Source organism: Pelecanus crispus, chromosome 2 (assembly GCF_030463565.1).
Source record: "Pelecanus crispus isolate bPelCri1 chromosome 2, bPelCri1.pri, whole genome shotgun sequence".
NCBI classification, from domain to species: Eukaryota; Metazoa; Chordata; class Aves; order Pelecaniformes; family Pelecanidae; genus Pelecanus; species Pelecanus crispus.
Window position 1 is genome coordinate 3,873,814 of NC_134644.1, and position 17,638 is coordinate 3,891,451.

Below are 17,638 nucleotides of genomic sequence, written 5' to 3' on the forward strand. Positions count from 1 at the left end.
AGCTAAATGATTTTTATCACCGCAGTTCCTAGAGCCTCATGAGAAACCAGCGCCCAGCCCTCCACCTATGTTGCACTTCCGATCCAGCAAGCTCACAAATTACTCGGGATTAAAAAAAAAAAAATAGAGAAAGAAAATAAAAATCCATCATCAGCCCAAGCCTCTCCAGATGCCAATGCCCAGGGAGAGCAGCACGATGGGGCTGTGCCCCTCCTGCCCTCCAGGACCCACTCCCTGGACCCCCCCCGGCATCCCTCGCGTCCCCAAAAGCGAGATCCCCAGCGCCTCCAGCCCCGCGGCCGCACAATGGGGCCCCTCGTGCCTCCAATGCGGCAGATGTTTGGAGAGAGGGATTTGGGGGCTGGGTTTGGTTTGTGCATGGGGCAGGAGGGGAGGGGGAGCGGGTTTGGGAGCCAGGGAGGGTGATGGGGACCTGTCGGTCCCCCTTTGCTCGTTGCCTTCCTATAGCGCCCTGCCACGGCAGCGAGCCGATGTCCGATGTCCGTCTGTACCCACTGGCAGGGGGGACGGACACGATTTTCCCTCCCGCTGAGGCTCCGTGATGTATGGCCGTGGCTGGCCGTAAACCCCAGCCCTCCACAGGCGCACGGAGCGTGACGAATTGTGTCGCTGGGCTTATCTGCACCGATCTCTTAATTACTTCGCCTCTAAGAACCCAGTCAATTATGCCAAGGTCTGAAGAGCCGAAGTCCCTGCTGAGGATGAAGGCTGGGGCTCCGGGACATCTGAGGGGTGGGCAGCTGAATCCTGCCTCAGCTGCTGCAAATTAAAGTGGCTTGTTAGGTGCTGGAAGTGTTGGCCATACGGCCATCACCTAGGCTCTCTATGGAGACCCTCTCTCCGTGCACACCAAGTCAAAAATGTTGCTAAAAAGCCTTTTTGTTGGTGGCCAGTGCAATGGCAAAGCTGGGCTGACCTGAGGGGTGCTCATCCTGGAGATCCTCCCACCTAAGCCCAGAACGTGACTCCTCTCACCCCGAAGCAGACAACCCACGGAGATATTTATAAACTCCAGGATTGTCTGCCTTGTTTCTCTCCCCTGACCCTACAGGCAGCCCAGGAGATGCTCCGGGATGTCGGTCCTAGCATGAGCTCTCCCTAAATCTCATAGGGGTTTGGTAGAAAGAGCTTGGCACAGGACATGGAGACGGGCCTGACGCGGTGTTGACTTGTTCTTGGCTGACTTGTATTTGCATACCCCGTAGTAATGAAGACCACAACCCAACGCAGCCCATTCCTATCCCTTGTTTTGGTTACAGACGCTGAAAGCTGAGAATCATAGAATGGTAGAATCATTTAGGTTGGCAAAGACCTTTAAGATCATCCAGTCCAACCATTAACCTACACTACCAAGCCCACCACTAAACCAATTAAGGGTAGAATAATAATTTCATGTTTCCTGGCTTGGGGGCTGGATTATTTTTTAACGAAAGTAAAAACTAGGAATCACTAAGGTTGGAAAGGACCTCTAAGATCATCAGTCCCAACCATCATCCCAACACCCCCATGCCCACTAAACCATGTCCCAAAGTGCCACCTCTGCCTGTTTTATGAACACTTCCAGGGATGGGGACTCCACCACCTCTCTGGGCAGCCTGTTCCAGTGCTTGACCACTCTTTCCATGAAGAAATTTCTTCTAATGTCCAATCTAAACCTCCCCTGGTGCAGCTTGAGGCCATTTCCTCTCATCCTATCGCTGGTTCCTTGGGAGAAGAGACCAACACGCACCTCACTACAAACCTGGGAGAAGAGGCCAACACCCACCTCCCTAGAACCTCCTTTCAGGCACCTCAACCTCTCTACAACCTCCTTGTAGAGAGAAGGAGACGCCGAGGATGGTTTGTAGGGACGTTGCAACCTGCCCCAGCCGGGGAGGAATTGCACCTTTTGGCTCTGTGCCTCAGTTTCCCCCATCCCCATGCAATGATAGCTGCCTCCCCTCCTGCACAAGGTGATGGAGGCCCCCCCGTTCCCTTGCAGGGCTCAAAGCGGGGCATGAAACACCCCTGGGTGGGCCCCACTCCCTGCGTGGGGGCTGCCGTGCTCCGGGGCTCCCGTGGCCACCCCCGGGCCGTGCTCCCTGGCCCCGGGGTGAGTTTTGGCAGCCAGCACGGGTCCTCTCCAGCAGCTGCCGTGACAGACAGCTCCTGAACCAGCCCCCCTCTGCAGTGCTGCTCTAAAATAAAAATACCTCCCGCCTGCTCCGCTCCACTCCCAGCCAAACTTCCTCCAGGGGCAAGGTGGGGGACAGCAGCCCAAAAATACACCCGGCCGCCCCCCCTTCCCCACAAGCCGGGCTGAGAGATGCTGTAGGGCAGGCCAAGGGCCCCCCAAAACCTTCCGTCGTTTTTTTTCTTTTTTTTTTTTCCACTTCCCCCCCCCCCACTCCTGCCGCCCCCCCCCCCCCCCCCCGTCGCGGTGCTGGACCCTGGATCCCCGCACCCCCGCCCGTCTCGGCCCCGGGGTTCAAGGTCAGTAGCGGGGAGCGATGCGGGGCTGGGGGGGGGGTGTGGGGGGGGGTGACACCACGCCGGGGGTGCTGACACCCTGCTCCCACAGCTCCGGGGCTTTTTGTCACCTCTGCTTGCTCCCACCCCCAGGCCGGGGGGGACGAGGATGCTGCTGCCCTGCGGAGGCTCGGAGCTGGGCGGGGGGGGAGGGGGGCGGTGTTGAGGACCCCCCATGCACCTAAATTTGCAGCCCGAGCTCAAATTGTCCGAGGGGTCCCCTGCCAGCACCCCTCGCCCACCGCAGGGTCCCCGGTGGCAACGGGGGGGGCGTTAACCACCTCCCGCCCGGCTCATTTGTGGGGTGGCCTTGCCCCCCCCCCCCCAAAAAAAAAAGTTAAAAAGCGTGGAAAGAAAAAAAAAAAAAAGCTCTTGAAAGCCACCTCCGCCGCAGGGGGACCGCAGGGTGGTGGTGGCAGCGCGCCTCCCCCCCTGCTCCAGCTCTTAAAAATATTCAATGACCAAAAAAAAAAAAAAAATTTAATAAAAAATAGGAATTCAAGAAGCACCCACGGCAAAAGCTTCGCGATGCAGATGCGAAAGCAAGGGCGGGCGAGGGGCGGGGGGGACCGGCTCGCCTTTTATTGCTGCCTAAAAGCAGAGTTTCCCCCCTCGTTCCCTCCCAAGCGCCCCGTCGCGGGTCCCCCCCCCACGGGGGTGTTCGCGGGTGGGTGGCAGCGGATGCCGCCAACCCCCCCCCCCGAATTTGCGTTTTTAGCAGCAGCCGGGAGGCTGCAGAGCTCGGGGCGGGCACGTCGCTCCGGGGTTAATTAGCCTTGGCAGGAGTAATTAGCCCAGGGCTAATTGCGGGGCTTGAAGGCCGGCATCCCCCGAGCCGATGCCGCTGGGCAGAGACCGGGGTGGGGAGGGGGGCACCCATGTGCCTGCGGGGTCCGAGGGCTGGTGGCTGGGAGCAGTTTGGGACCCGAGGGGCTTTAGGAGCCCCCCGAGAGCTCCAGGTTGGGCAAAAGCCCGGCAGAAGGTGAGCAGCAGCCCAGGGTGGGGGACTGACGGCGTCCCACCACGGCCCCTCCGCACGGCCGTCTCCAGGCTCTGTCCTGGACCCCCTCCAAGAATCCAGTTAGGAATTACCGGGGGGACATCAGAGACACGCTGGAGGAACCCCATCCCGGGCGGCTGGCGTTCCAGAGCATCTCTGAATACTGGGATAGAACCATAGAATCGTTTAGGTTGGGAAAGACCTTTAAGATCATCCTGTCCAACCATTAACCTACACTACCAGGTCCACTCTAAGCCAATCAAGGGTAGACTAGACTAAACCATGGCCCAAAGTGCCACATCTACCCGTTTTTTGAACCCCTCCAGGGATGGTGACTCCCCCACCTCTCTGGGCAGTCTGTTCCAATGCTTGGTAAACCTTTCCATGAAGAAATTTTTCCTAATATCCAACCTAAACGTCCCCTGGCACAGCTTGAGCCCATTTCCTCTCGTCCTATCACTAACTACATGGGAGAAGAGACCAACACCCACCCCACTACCCCCTCCTTTCAGGTAGTTGTAGAGAGCAATCAGGTCTCCCCTCAGCCTCCTCTTCTCCAGGCTGAACACCCCCAGCTCCCTCAGCCGCTCCCCATAAGGAATGGATGCAACCCATTGGGAAGAGCCTTTTATCGGGGTCACCTGGCTGAGGTGCCCCCAAATCCTGGCTCCTGGGTGGGTTTTGCAGCAGGGCTCAGCAGCAACCTCTCTCCCCACACCCGAGTTGTGCCCCGGGGTTCAGCGCTGCCATCTTCTTATCTTCAGCTGCCAGCCTTCAAGGAAGCCCACAAAGCAGAGCTGCTGAGGACCAGCAGCAATTTAAGGTGTTTGAGGGGTTAGGAGGACAGGTGAGCTCTCACCCTCACTTTTCTTCCCTCTCCTCCTTCCCTTTCCCAGGTCTGGATCTCCCGCACCGGCTGGGGGGGTAACCTGCCGCCATGGGGGTTAAAACGATGCTCCCCAGCTACGAGCTGGGGTTTTACGCTCTCGCCGTGACGTGCGCTGTGGTGTACAGCGGCAGCGGGATCTTCGAAGCATCCAGAGGTAACGCTCCCCATCGCACCCCTCAGAGGGGACCCCAGAGGGGGGAGGATGGGTGTCAGGCAGCTGCTTTTACAGCTGTCGATACCAGCAGCAGAGATTTTTGCAGAGAACAGCTTAGGAAACCTTCGCAGGGATCAAAAAGGATTTTTGCCTTTTTCCTGGTTACCTCCTTCTCCCCATTTCCGCAGCTCAGAGTAAGAGGCTGTGGCACGTCACAGCTCTCCAGCCAGTGCCTGGAACAGGCAGCAACCCTGCCTACAAAGGGCTGGTTCCCAAATTTTTTTTTTTGTCTGGAAGCCCCAAAACCTGAAAATTGCGTGGGAACAGCCATGGGATGTGGCACTGCACAAAGGCTTTGCTGGAAAGTTACGCCAAAATCGTTGAGATTCCCGATTCCTATGGTTGTCCATAGGAATTAGGCGCTTTGGGGACACCCTGATGGCTCATCATCACGGTGAGGAAGGCTCCCTGCCTTGCTGAAACCCGGGCCCCGTTTCCCAGAGCTGTTTCTCTCCCTGTAACTCTGGTTCTTTTGCAGATAGCATGAACAGAAAGGCCTTTCGGGATGGCATAAAGCCGGGCTGGCATTACTTCGGCAGGAAGATGGTAAGCGGAGGAAGGATGCGGTCTTTTCTAGCCACCAGCGACATGGTCGGTGCTGACCGCTGGAGAAGCAGAGCTGTTTTTTTCTGCTGCTGACACACTTTTGCAAAGTCCACATGACTCGTGTTTTTCTCCCTAAAGAACTAGTCAGGAAAATATCAGCCCTGCAGCACCGTGGATGCTCTGCTTTTGTGTGTACCAAGACGAGCAACCTCTGCACATCTCTCCTGGGGTTTTATGACCAAGCTAAAGTGCTTGGGAGACCCTTGGGTGGAAAATGGGAAGAAAAGGCTTTGAAAGTTGTGTGGTTTCCCCTCCAGATGGGTGATGGGGTGGGGTGTGAGGGCTGGGGGCAGTAAGGCACCCGGTGCTGCTCCCGCAGGACGTGGCCGATTTCGAGTGGGTGATGTGGTTCACCTCGTTCAGGAACGTCATCATCTTCGCCCTCTCGGGACACGTCCTCTTCGGCAAGATCTGCTCCATGACAGTGCCGCAGGTGAGCCAGGGATGTGGTGGGATGGATTTGAAAGCACCAGGGTGACCTGGGATCTGTGGAGGGGGCTGGGGGGATCTTGTAGGATGGGGGGATGTTCTAAGATGGGGGGAGCAGGGTTGAGGCTTTCACCAAGCTGACCACGGGTCAGAGCCGCTCTCTTCTTGCAGCACCGGGCCGTGGTGTACATGCTGTATGGGGTCCTGGCCGTGCTGGGCAGCATGGGGCTTGTCTACCTGATGATCATCCTCTCCCACTGCCTTGTCCTCTACTCCGTTGCGCTGGCCAAGCAGAGGTGGCTCTGCTATGTGGCTGGGCTTTGCTGTCTCGCTTCTTTCAAGGTGGAACCATTCAGCTCCTGGCAGGTAGGTGCTGTCTTGGACCACCCATCTGCCTCATTTCCAGCCCACTTGTGTCCCTCCTTGGATTTCTCTCCAGGGAGAGCTAATGGGCACCTCAAGACCCTGGGCACTTCTCCTGCTATGTCAGAGCTCACACAGGGTTTGAGAGGGAGGGGACTGTGCCGCTGAGCTTGGGAATAATCCCACGGGGGCTATGCCATGTTTTGGTGGCTTCATGCTGGGCCAGACCTGAGGACACCTGAGCCCTTGCTGCTCAGGCAACAGCTTGTCAGCCGGGCAAGACATGTTCCTGCCCTGTGCCTCAGTTTCTCCACCTGTAACACAGTGCTGGCATGGGTTCAGTGACACCTATGCCTATCTCTTAGGTCTCTGCCCAGTTAAGGTTTTCTCTCACTGGTGGGTGGAGACAAGCCCAGGAAGGACCTTATAAAGCAGTTCGGTTCCTCTGAAGGACAGTGCTGCCTGTCCTTGCCTGCTGCTTACCTCCTGAAATGCGTTCCCGACTCCCCATCAGGCTTGTGCTGGCTTTCCTTCACCTCCTGGGCAGGGTTATGTCCTGACCAAAGCCTGCATGGCCCACAGCTGCTTGGTGAAGACATGGTCAAGAGGTTCTACCACTTCCCAGCTCCTCTGGGATGCAGGAGCCAGCTAGGAAACTGAGCCCCAGTTTTCTCCTTCCAACAGCAAGGCTCATTAGCTCCAGGGACAATTGGGTTTGGAGCATAATTAGAGGCTTTGCCTACTGCGCTGAGAGTGATGTCCTCCACAAAGCGAGGGAGCACAGAAGTGACCCCACGGTCCTGGTGGTAACTCTTTGTTTCTCATCCAGAGCGGGTTTGTAACGGGAGCTTTTGATCTTCAAGATGTCCTCTTCTATGGAGGAAGTGGCTTCACCATCATGCGCTGCATGAGCTTTGCACTCGAGAACTCTGAGAGGAAAGAGGGCATCTATTCCATCTTCGACCTCCTCAAGTACAACTTCTACCTCCCCTTCTTCTTCTTTGGGCCTGTCATGACATTTGACCAATTCCACGCCCAGGTGAGTGCTCCTGAGGCTGGGCTGGAGGAGGACCTCTCCCTGTGTTTATTTGCTTGGGTTTAATGCCTACAAAAAAACACTGTTTGCCACTGTGAAGGTGCAAATAGTTGTGGAGCTTCTCATGGTCACGTAGAGTCTGTGGCCATAGTCTGGTCTGCACAATGATGCCGTGATTTTGGGGGGAAAGGGGCATAAACTGATGGGTTTTTAACCTTCCCCTTTGGGTTTTGGGGTTTTTAACCTTTCCCTTTTGGGATCATTTCCACTGATCACTACAGGAGGGAAGACATTGCTGTGGTGAAAACACCATGCTGGGATGAGGAGGGGAGGGTTCAGCTCACGTCCTTGCTCGCTGGGCATCTGCACTGCTCAGTGCCTCAGTTTCCATGCACTGTCACCCCAGCAGCTCCATGCTGCCCCGCTGTGCGGTGCTGGGAGGCCACGGTGAGAGCCAGACACGTGGTGCCCGTCCATGGGACCTCTGCGTGCTGGTGGCTGTGAAAGCAAGGGAGGTCTCATGTTTCCATCCAGCTGGTTCACTTAAGGAGCATGAATTTCTGGAGATGTTCTGTGCTTCTTAGGACGAAGTTATTTCTCTAGAAATAAGTAAGATTGGGTGGAAGGCTGTGTTTCAGCAACCAGGGGCTTCCTCTGCTGCCCATGAAACACCCTGGTGCCTCAAGTCTTTGCCTGTGTCACACACAGCCAAGGGGACTTTTTGAAGAGCAGACTCCAAACAGCACTGGAAAACATCAGCAGAGGCCTAGGCTGGGACCAGCCGACCTCTGGGGCTGTTTCATGTCCGAAGATCAAGCAAAACGGCGGTGTGCTCTCCCTCCTCACTCTTCCCATCCCAACATCCTTTTACACCAATGATCAACCCTGGTCATCAACGCAAACCAGTAGTGCTTGCTTGCTAAGGGAGGGACGTCTTGCTTGGTCAGTAATGATGTTGGGAAGGATTGCCACCACCCCTTTATTTCCTTTTAAAGAAGAACAGCTACATTGAATTTTTGGACTCCAATTGACATCTGGGTGCAAGAGCATTTTGGAAAAACATTCAGAAAAAAACCCACCAAACAGCCCAGGGCAGGGCAGAGCAGCCAGAGCCTCCCTGGTGAGGAGGAGACCAAAGACCCACACAGCCCAGAACCTTCTCTCCAACGTTGGGCTGGTAGTGGTTGCCAAAGAAAGTAAGCAGGATGAACCCTGATCCAAATCCTACTCCTTGCTAGTTCATTCACCTGGGGCATTATCCACTTCATGCTGTATGCTGAAAGGGTGCGAGTGCAACATTGAGATCCCTTGGGTCTTGCGGGATCTATTTAAAAGGACTCTTATAGCATTTGACCTTGAAGATCATAAGGTCAGCTCTGGTGTCCCCCATGAGGGATGCTCGTGGTGCACTGAGCCCACCAGCAGCCTGTTCTCAGCAGACAAGCACCAGGCATGACCAGCATCAGCTCTTCTCCCCAGGCTGCTGGCAGAAATGTTTCATTCTAAGGCTTCATCTTTCCAGTTGTGTCTTATTTGTCGGGCAAAGTCCAGGTGAGCATGGCTCCAGCAGCTCCGCTGTCCAAGCCCCTCTGGAGGGGGTGCAGTGCCCTGGGGTGCCCTCCTCACCCCTTGTTCCTCTTCCTTCCTCTGTTTCCATCACTCATTCCTATGACACGGGCAGCCCTGGCTTATTCTAGTGCTGCAGCCAGGTATCTATAAATCAGGGCATTAAACTGCTGGTGTCTCCAAGACCTGAACTCCCACCACCCCTACAAGGCTTGATCTGGAGGGTCCTGTGCCTTTTGCACAGCCCCAAACCATGATGTTTATAGCCACTCCATGAGCAACTCCCCCAGCCTCTGTTGCTCAAAACTCTTACTCCAAAGGCACAGGGAGTAAGTACCCAACCCCTTTCCTGTGCCCCAGCCAGGGGTCCTGTCTTGGCCTGGCCACCACTGCCATCTCCTGGCTAGATGCCCCCCTGCACTGCTGGAGCTGCAGCTAATTGCAGAGGTGGATTCCTAATTGCCCAACAGCAATTATGGGGGCAGGCAGATGGAGTCCCTTCCTCAGGGTGGGGTGTATGGCCCAGTCAGGTGAATGGATCTGTCTCCTACTGGTGCTATGTCCTGGTGGAGCCCTTGCACCCCATGTGTGATGGGAACTTATCTGTACCAGGGCTTGGCCAGCCCCATTTTAGCTGAAAAGTGTCATCCTTATTAGGATCAAGGGAACAAATTAACTTCTGTAGGGCTGGAAGCGTGGGGAACATAGCCCTGATCCCAAGGTGATGGTGGCAGAGTGCTGCCACCACATGCAGACATGAAGATGAGATGAAACAGCCTCAAGTTGCACCAGGGGAGGTTTAGATTGGCTACTAGGAAAAATTTCTTCACAGAAAGAGTTGTGAAGCATTGAACAAGCTGTCCAGGGAAGTGGTGGATTCCCCATCCCTGGAGGTATTTAACACATGTGTAGATGTGTCACTTTGGGACATGGCTTAGTGGTGGACTTGGCAGTGCTAGATTTATGGTTGGATTCAATGATCTTAAAGGTGTTTTCCAATCTAAATGATTCTATGATTCTCTGAAAGGGGGGCTCTGTGTCCTCCCACATGTCTCCATGCCAGAGCCTGTCCTCCCTCGGCTTCTCCTCCAGCTCATGGTCCAGCAGTCTCCTTGTATCCTTAAAGCACTTGGCATATAACAGACATGAAAAAAATCTGGCAAAGGCTTTAATTCTCGGGACTCATCTGGATTTGATGACAGGGCTGATGCGGCAGCCTGCGGATTACGTTGGGAGAGCTCCCACCTCTTGCAGGGAATAAAAGGAAAGTAATAAACATAAGAGGATTTTGAATACAGCAGCAATTTTTACAGCGATGTGGGGAAGTGAGGACATCAGTCTGCGCAGTGTAATCCTGAAAGCTTGCTCTGATCATTTTTATATTACAACGGCCAGAGACATGACAGCTTCTGGAGACAAAGCCCAGCCCCTGTTTGTACAAGACACAGCAGAGACAAAATCCCCATCGATCAGGTCCCAACTGATTCAGGATGGCCCCTTGAGCAGATCTCCCTCTTATTTACAGCAGGTATCTGCAGCAGAAGCTCCAGAGGCCATCAATCATCCTCCTTCTCCTCCTCCCAAATGACCTTGGCCAGAAACATGCATCTGGCCCTGGCAGAGCTGTCAGGTGGGATTCCAGCCCTGCTCCCAGCTTCTCCTGGGCATGCAGATGTCCTTCCCTAGAGGCTGTGGCATCCTGTAGATGTGATGGGTATGGGCATTTGCTCTCCCTTAGTGACCTGTGCAAGGGGCCACGCTTAAGCAAAGTTGACCTTCTGAACACGTACGTCCCTGCAGAAAGAGCATAAACCCCAGCTCCCTGGTTGGTATGGATTTCACCCCACCCAGGGTCCCTTAGGTACAGCCAGACCTGTCACTGCTGTGTCACCTGCTCTGCTGGCCACCCCAGTGATGGGAACAGCCTTTGCTAGGAAGGGGATCCAGGAGGCACAGTGCTGCAGCGCTCAGCACTGAGGTGGGGGTGTTGTGGGTGGGACACATCCTGCTCCCCGTGGATGTGTTCATGTGAGCTAGTCCCTTCCTGAACCAATGGAAATTTTGGCCCTGTAGTCCGTGCTATGATTTCTAAAGGACAGCATTGAATTTGGACCTTGAACGTTTCTCCGGATGGAGGAACATGCTGCCCATCCTGTCTCTCAGCTCAGCCCTTTCCCGGTTTGCCATCCTGGCAGGTGAGCACCCGCGAGCTGAGACGCAAAGATGACGAGATGAGGAATATCCGGATCCATGCCCTCCTCCACGTGGGGGTCATCATCACTGTGGATATCTTCTTCCACTTCTTCTACATCCTCACCCTCCCTTCTGACCTGAAGTTCATGAACCGCCTCTCGGACTGGTCCTTGGGTGAGTGGCCGTGCTTGGACATGCTCACACCTGTGCTCAGCTTCAAGGCAGTGGTGAGTGATTCAGATCTCCACCCATCTCCACTGAGAGGCCTTGTCAATGCCTGTGTTGGACAGGTTTGGATAAAGCCCCGCCTTCTTCCCATTGACGATGCACAGAGCCGGGGTCTGTCAGATGGCATTGGTTTGACATCTTCATGGGCTCCTGGAGTAAATTGTTTGGCTCGGGGTTTAGCAGGCTGAATACCAAGCTGTTCCCATTGCCTTTGTCTGGACTAGAAGGGAGCTCAGAACCTCCAAAAATCAATCCTGTGCTCTTGCAAGAGGCACGTTGGTATCTCAGATGCCTTCACATGTGGCCACCCATTATGGGTGTTTGTGAGACACTGAAATGGCCATAGGGTGTAGGCTGTACAGAGAGCAGCTCAGGGGGGTTGTAGCTGCTGTCCTCAACCCTAAAGGAGGGTTGTAGAGAAGGTGAAATCTTCTTGGAGGCTGGCAGGGAAGAAGCAGGACGCAGCAAACAAGGTGCAGCAATACAAAGTCGGATTGCATGTAGGGATTTTTTTTTCTTAGAGTGGTCAAACAATGAAACAGGGACCCAGAGGGGTTATAGATACTCCAAAAATAGAGATATTCAATGCTTAAATGGGCAAGGTCCAGAGCAACCTGATCTCCATTTGTCATTGGCTGTGCTCTGAGCAGGGCTGGCCGAGGGACCTCCAGAAGCCAAACTCCTGGGATGAGTAGCGGTAGCAGCGCTGGCATTCAGCTGGCAGCTGGATGGAGGATTTCAGCTGGCCAAATACATGTCTGATGACAGCATGTGAGATGCCATAGGGTATCTGACATCCACACGGGGCTGGCACAGGTCAAACAGGGGCTGGAGAAGCCCCATGCCTCTCCAGAGTGGCAGCTGGAGGCCAGGAGAAAATCCTAATGCAGCTAGAATGGCACTAGCATTGATTTAGGGTGTCCTAAGAGACCTGGGTGGACTGACCAAGCATGTGTGTTACTCCAGAGGGAGCTGAGATCTTCTGCAGGCTCTGCTGACTGCATCGACCAGATCTGCCTTGTCCATGGTGGGAGCTCAGGCATGGCTCACACTGAAGCACTGTGTGGCCCATAATCTGTGAGCTGAATCCCACCCAGACAGGGGCATTTTAACTTCTGTTTGCATAGGAATTTGAAATCTTTGGTGGTTTTTTCCTGCAAGGGTTGTTTCCAGTGTCAGACACCTCTCCAAGACAGAGGTTCTGGCCCTGACTCTGCCGCAGCATCAGTGTTACACCTATGGCCACAAGGAGCTGGGACAGGGTGCATTCAATGGAAGTGTCAATAAAACCTCAGAGGTCAGAGTCAAGAACTGTGATGAGTTTGTCATAGGTTAACAATCCTTAGAGGGCAGGAAAGATCTTGTGCTGGAAGAAATGAGATCCGTATGAGTTTCTTGGACTACCGAGACTGATAAACAGTTTGTTCCCAAATACCCTAAGAAGATATTGTTCTTCGGTTCAAGCTTCTTAAAAAGCTACTTAGTTTCAAAAGCTCTGCTGGTCCAAGACAGCGTTAGACTGTCCTCTTGATGTTATGTTTGTTGCAATAGACTACATGCTCCCACGGGACATGATGTCCCCCAAAGTGCTGAAGGAGATACATCCTGTGCTCCTCCTCACGTGTTTGACTCTCATTTTTGCTCCAGCTGGCTTAGCCTACTCCAATTTGGTGTATGACTGGGTGAAAGCTGCTGTCATGTTTGGGGTCATCAACACCATCGCCAGACTGGACCACTTGGACCCACCCCAGCCCCCGAAATGCATCACCATGCTCTACGTCTTCGCAGAAACGTGAGTACCCCACGTGCATTGTTGGAGAGACAGCGTGTTTCACCTGGATGAAATGTCCATGGTGGGGAGGAGGTCTGGGCTGTGCTTCTGAGCAGCTGGCCTGTGAGTTGGAGACTACCTACATTGAAAAGTCTGCACTGAACCTATAGTCTAGACCTGGCCATAGCCCAGGGAAATATTCTTGGGCAGGAAGCAATGGATAAAACAGGTTACAGCCACATCGGTAGTGGGACATGTTCAAGGAAGGAGCATGGAGAACTGCTGTGAACAAGGTTCAAGTACCTCACCAGGGGACCAGGCACCTTCTCTGCTGACTGCTGCATGGAAGGGTGTCATTACACTGTGCGCTTTAACATGCTTTTTATCATCTACATTTTAGGCATTTTGACAGAGGGATTAATGACTGGCTATGCAAGTAAGTGTCTAATCAACCATCTCTAGTGTGGTTGAGGGTCTTCTCTTTCATCACATAGCAATGAAGCATTAAATGCTGTTCATCCCAAAGATGAGGTTTCCTCTCTCCTGGGTGAATCCCACTACGGCATGGAGTCATATTTGGTCTGTTTATCCCTAAGACCATTGAATTAATCACCACAAAGTTCAACAGCCCTCCCCAGAGCTGGGAATAGGAGAGTCCTGTCCCAGAAATCCCTTTAAGTCTGGTGAGTTTAGTGTTCCCTTGAGGGAGGAAGAGTCAGGTTCATATTCCACCAGGAGGAAAGGGGAATTGAGCTCAGGTCTCCCATACCCTGGGTAATAAGGGTGGCCTGAGCTCCACCTACATCTCCCTCAGCCTTTCAGTTCTGTTCAGCCATGAGTACACACCAGCAAACCTGTACTGAAGGTGGTGGCTGCTCTGTGATGAAATCCTGTGCACCAGCAAGTCTGAGAGAGCCTGCAGCTCTGCAGATCCCCATGTTTTATCAATGCTTTACCTGCAAGAGGGGGAAAGGGTGGTATTTTGTCCTTAGGGAGCTATAGGTTTGTGAGGAACAAGCAACAGGCAGCTGGACTGTAGCAAAAGCCAATTTATTGCTAGAATGTGTTAGCCAAATCATCCTTCCTTTTTCACTGGGGTGCTCTAGATTGACCCACCTGTGGGGAGCTTGTGGTGGGCGAGTGCGGGAGAAGGGATTCTAGAGGGGTCTCCTTGACTATGAGGAGCACTGACCACTTTCTTTGGCTGTTAGGTACGTGTATGACCACATTGGAGAGAACCACGACAACGTCATGAAGGAGCTCATGGCCACCATCGCCACCTTTGCCATCACCACCCTGTGGCTGGGGCCCTGTGAGATCGTTTACATCTGGTCTGTCTTCAACTGCTTTGGCCTCAACTTTGAGCTCTGGGTGCAGAAGTTCTTCCAGCAGGAGCCTTTTGCCAAACTGGAGGTGAGGAGCTGGGCTGCAAGTGGATGGGGGAAGATCAGTGGGTCTGGGGCCAAACTCTGCTGTTGGAAAATGTCCGTTACTGTACAGAGCTCAAACTTGTTTATACAAGTCAGATCCATTCTCAGCTGAGACTGAAGAGCAACATCCCTGATGATGCTGTGCAGCTCCATGTCCAAGCCTCCTGCCTGGAGAGCCAAAGCTCGCTCCTACAGCCTTTAGCATCCTTGTCATCAGCTACTCAGCTGTGCAAGGGGAGCACAGTCCTGGTGCCCTGTATCCCTTCATTTTATGCACCGTGTCACCCACCCAGAGGAAATCCCCACCTGCCCCTATGATGCTTCTCATGGGAAATTTAGGTTGGGTGTGGAGCTTTCAGAGGGAAAACAGAGGTCCAAGAGAACCAGGGCATCAAAGTACCACAGATGGACACAAAATCTGAGGTCTGTCCATGAGGAAATGTTTATACATTTCCATATGGAAATAATTTGTTCTTCTTGTTCTGCAAAACATCTTGGCCTTCTGTGTGGTTTTGATCTGATTTCTGATAAAAGCAAATGTGTAGGTACTAGGATGAATTATTATCCAACCATGCCAAAGCTTAGTGCCCTGTCTCTGTTTGGGATCAAGGTGCCTCAGGGACATGTTGGAAGAAAAACTTAGGATCTAACTCCATCCTAGAAACAATTATGTTCCTTATTTGTTTTGCCCAACCTGAAGTCTGGAGGTCCTAAACCGGTTCAGTAAAGACCCCTTTGAATAAAAACTTTGGAGAGCAATCCTCCCATTTGCTCTCCTTGTTGAACTTCTAATCAGATTATAGCACTCACAGGCAGTGAAATCTCCTTCCCTGCGGCACCGCAATTCTCAGCACTAAGTGGCCTGGGGATTCACAGTACTCTTTGAAGATTGCTATAAACCACTTCCCCGCTCCGCTCGCAGCAGCTGCTCCTGAGGATTATGTGCCAGTGACAATTTCGTTCTGCTGCTGTCACAACTTTTTTTTTTTTTTTTTTTAATTCCTAACAAACAGTTTCTACCAGGAGCTGAGAGTGATTTGCACGTAGGGCTAATAATAATCCTGGTATACAACAGCATTCATCTGCTTTGAGGAATGGCTTACCCAAGGCAACAGATGAAGAAAGCAGTACTCAGCCATTACAATTAGCATGAAACCGTGTATCGCATCTTGTGCCTACCCATGGGACCTTGAAACACCAGTCCAGAGTCCCAAAGGCATCTGAGTACAGCAGCAAAGCAGAAGTTCTACCTTGTCCTTATGTTTCTTCATCCCAGAGACACTAAAGGCTGCTCTAATTTTTGCCTACCCCTCTGCGATCCCAGCTGGAGTTTGGCTAGAGTTGGATGAGTGCATCCCCTTTCCTTACAGCTCCATTTTTCCTCACTCTCTGCTCATGTCCCCTCCACAGGCCAAGATGTCAGCGGCCATGTCTCGGCGGATTAGGGCAGTTTTTGGGGCAGCAAATTTCTGGGCCATCGTCCTCTACAACATCCTAGCCCTGAACAGCCTGGAGTTTGCACTGCTGGTCACCAAGAGACTCCTTCTGACAGGTAAGATGCTACCAGCCTTCCCCATCGAGGCACCCTTGTCTTGATGGGGGGACGCTGGTAGGGGAGCTGAGGACTGGGACTTCCAAGTCCTTTTGGTGGCCTGACCATTGGCTTGTTATGTGGCTGCTCTCAATGTGCTTAATTATTGTTCAAAAGGTGCAGGAAGCTGTTTCTTAGCTCCCATCCTTCTCATGTGAGGTCTCTGGGGTATGAGCTGCCTTCCAGGTGTACTTGTCCAGCTCCTAGCACAGCCTGATCCTGTGATTTAGACTCCTTGCAGCAACAAAAAGGTCACATTTGCCCCACCAAGGTGGGCTGTGAAATGGTCCCCTTGCTGGAGAAAGGGATTTACTTGTCCTACCTCATCTCCTTTTGAGTTAGCAGTTACTCCTGCGTCAACCTGAAGGTGACAGGTACAGGCTCCCAGTGAACAGTCTTATCTGTACAGTTCTAACCAGTGGACGGTGGCAGTATTTTGAAGTCTTCTTGAGCAGCCCAGGTTATAAATAACCATCAGGAGCCCACGTCCTCCAGCCCTCTCTGGGACAGGGCTGGCGTAGGAAATGGATAATGTGACGCTCTGGGCTCAGTGTGCCAGAAGTGCCTGCCCGCTGAGCTAGCTGGCTTTTGCTGGTTGCATTATTCATTTCAGAGGTCCTGTTTTAGCAGGTACAAAGCCTGTGTCTCTCCTCTGCTGTGGATACCAGACTCGTGGTTACAAATGCCGTCAGACCCTTCCTAAGTGGAGGGAGAGCTCCCAGCTGTCAGCCACTTACCTGGGTGACAAAACCAGGTGTTTCCTGGGCACACAGTGTGTCCCCACTCAGTGCGGGACAAGGCTGGGGTTGATCCTCAGCATCAGCGGGGCTACCAGAAGGTCATGGTGTTGAACAACGATGGACATAGGCAGGTTGAATGGGCAGAAAGTCAACCACCAAGTCTGAACTTGGGGGGCAGAAGGAGTTTTGGAGGTAAGGGAGTGCTCGAAGCTACTCCAGCATGTTCCCACATTAACTATGGTCCATGATGCCTTGGTGGGCTCAGGCACTGCTTCATCTAAAATCTGATCCTGGGAATTTCTCTCTCAGTGAAGCTGTAGGGCTGGATCCACAATGGTAAATGTCGTTGGCCATCATGAACTTATGGGACCTCCCAAACCCACCTGAGAGGCAGCAGTGCTGGAGAAGAGCTGACCCCTTTAGGCAAGCAGTTACACCAAGATGACCATGTTTCCCTCTTTCTTCTAGGTTTCCCTGTCAGCACCTTGTCCATCTGGTTCATCACATACTGCGGAGTGCAGCTGATCAAAGAGCGTGAGCGCATCCTGGCCATAGAGGAGGAGAAGTGTGACAAAGCAAAGGTGGAGTAGAGGGAGGCATCGGTGGGCTTGTTCCAAAGCCTTGTCTCCCCTCCAACCACCGCTGCCAGGTCAGCCACTGGCAGGGGCTCTCCAAGCACTCCTGACAATCGGACTGCTGTAGCTCACCCATGTAGAAGTCACCTGGAAGGCACAGGTCACCCCCTTGCTGCAGGAAAGATTTTCTCTAAGACACAGTGGGCGTTTCTCAGGCTCCCTATGCGTGGCAGACTGCTAAGGTAGGCTCCCAGGACATTTCTTCAGTGCCAGCAAGAGTCCATCCCGATCATTTTTCTGACCCTCTGACATTGTGCAGGCCCAGAGATTTCACCCCTGCTTCCCATAACTTGGTCTCCCACAGGACCTGTATCCCATGTCTCCCAGAGAAGACTCTCCAAGTCCCACAGCTGGAGGTTTTAGGGTGGGCCAGACACACAGCTATGAGAAAGAGATTAGCTGGAGCTGAGCCTGCTCT

The 17,638-nt window shown here is 53.2% G+C and overlaps 1 protein-coding gene across 1 annotated transcript; it reads left to right on the forward strand.

The window, feature by feature from the left end:
- Positions 1-4,466: 4,466 nt before the first annotated feature.
- On the forward strand, positions 4,467-17,175 carry HHATL (hedgehog acyltransferase like). Its single transcript, XM_009484141.2, has 11 exons — positions 4,467-4,572; positions 5,111-5,178; positions 5,558-5,671; positions 5,839-6,033; positions 6,860-7,069; positions 10,828-10,999; positions 12,701-12,845; positions 13,225-13,260; positions 14,036-14,237; positions 15,665-15,806; positions 17,054-17,175. Exons 1-11 carry the CDS (start codon positions 4,467-4,469, stop codon positions 17,173-17,175), a joined length of 1,512 nt encoding a protein of 503 aa, XP_009482416.2.
- Positions 17,176-17,638: the final 463 nt, after the last annotated feature.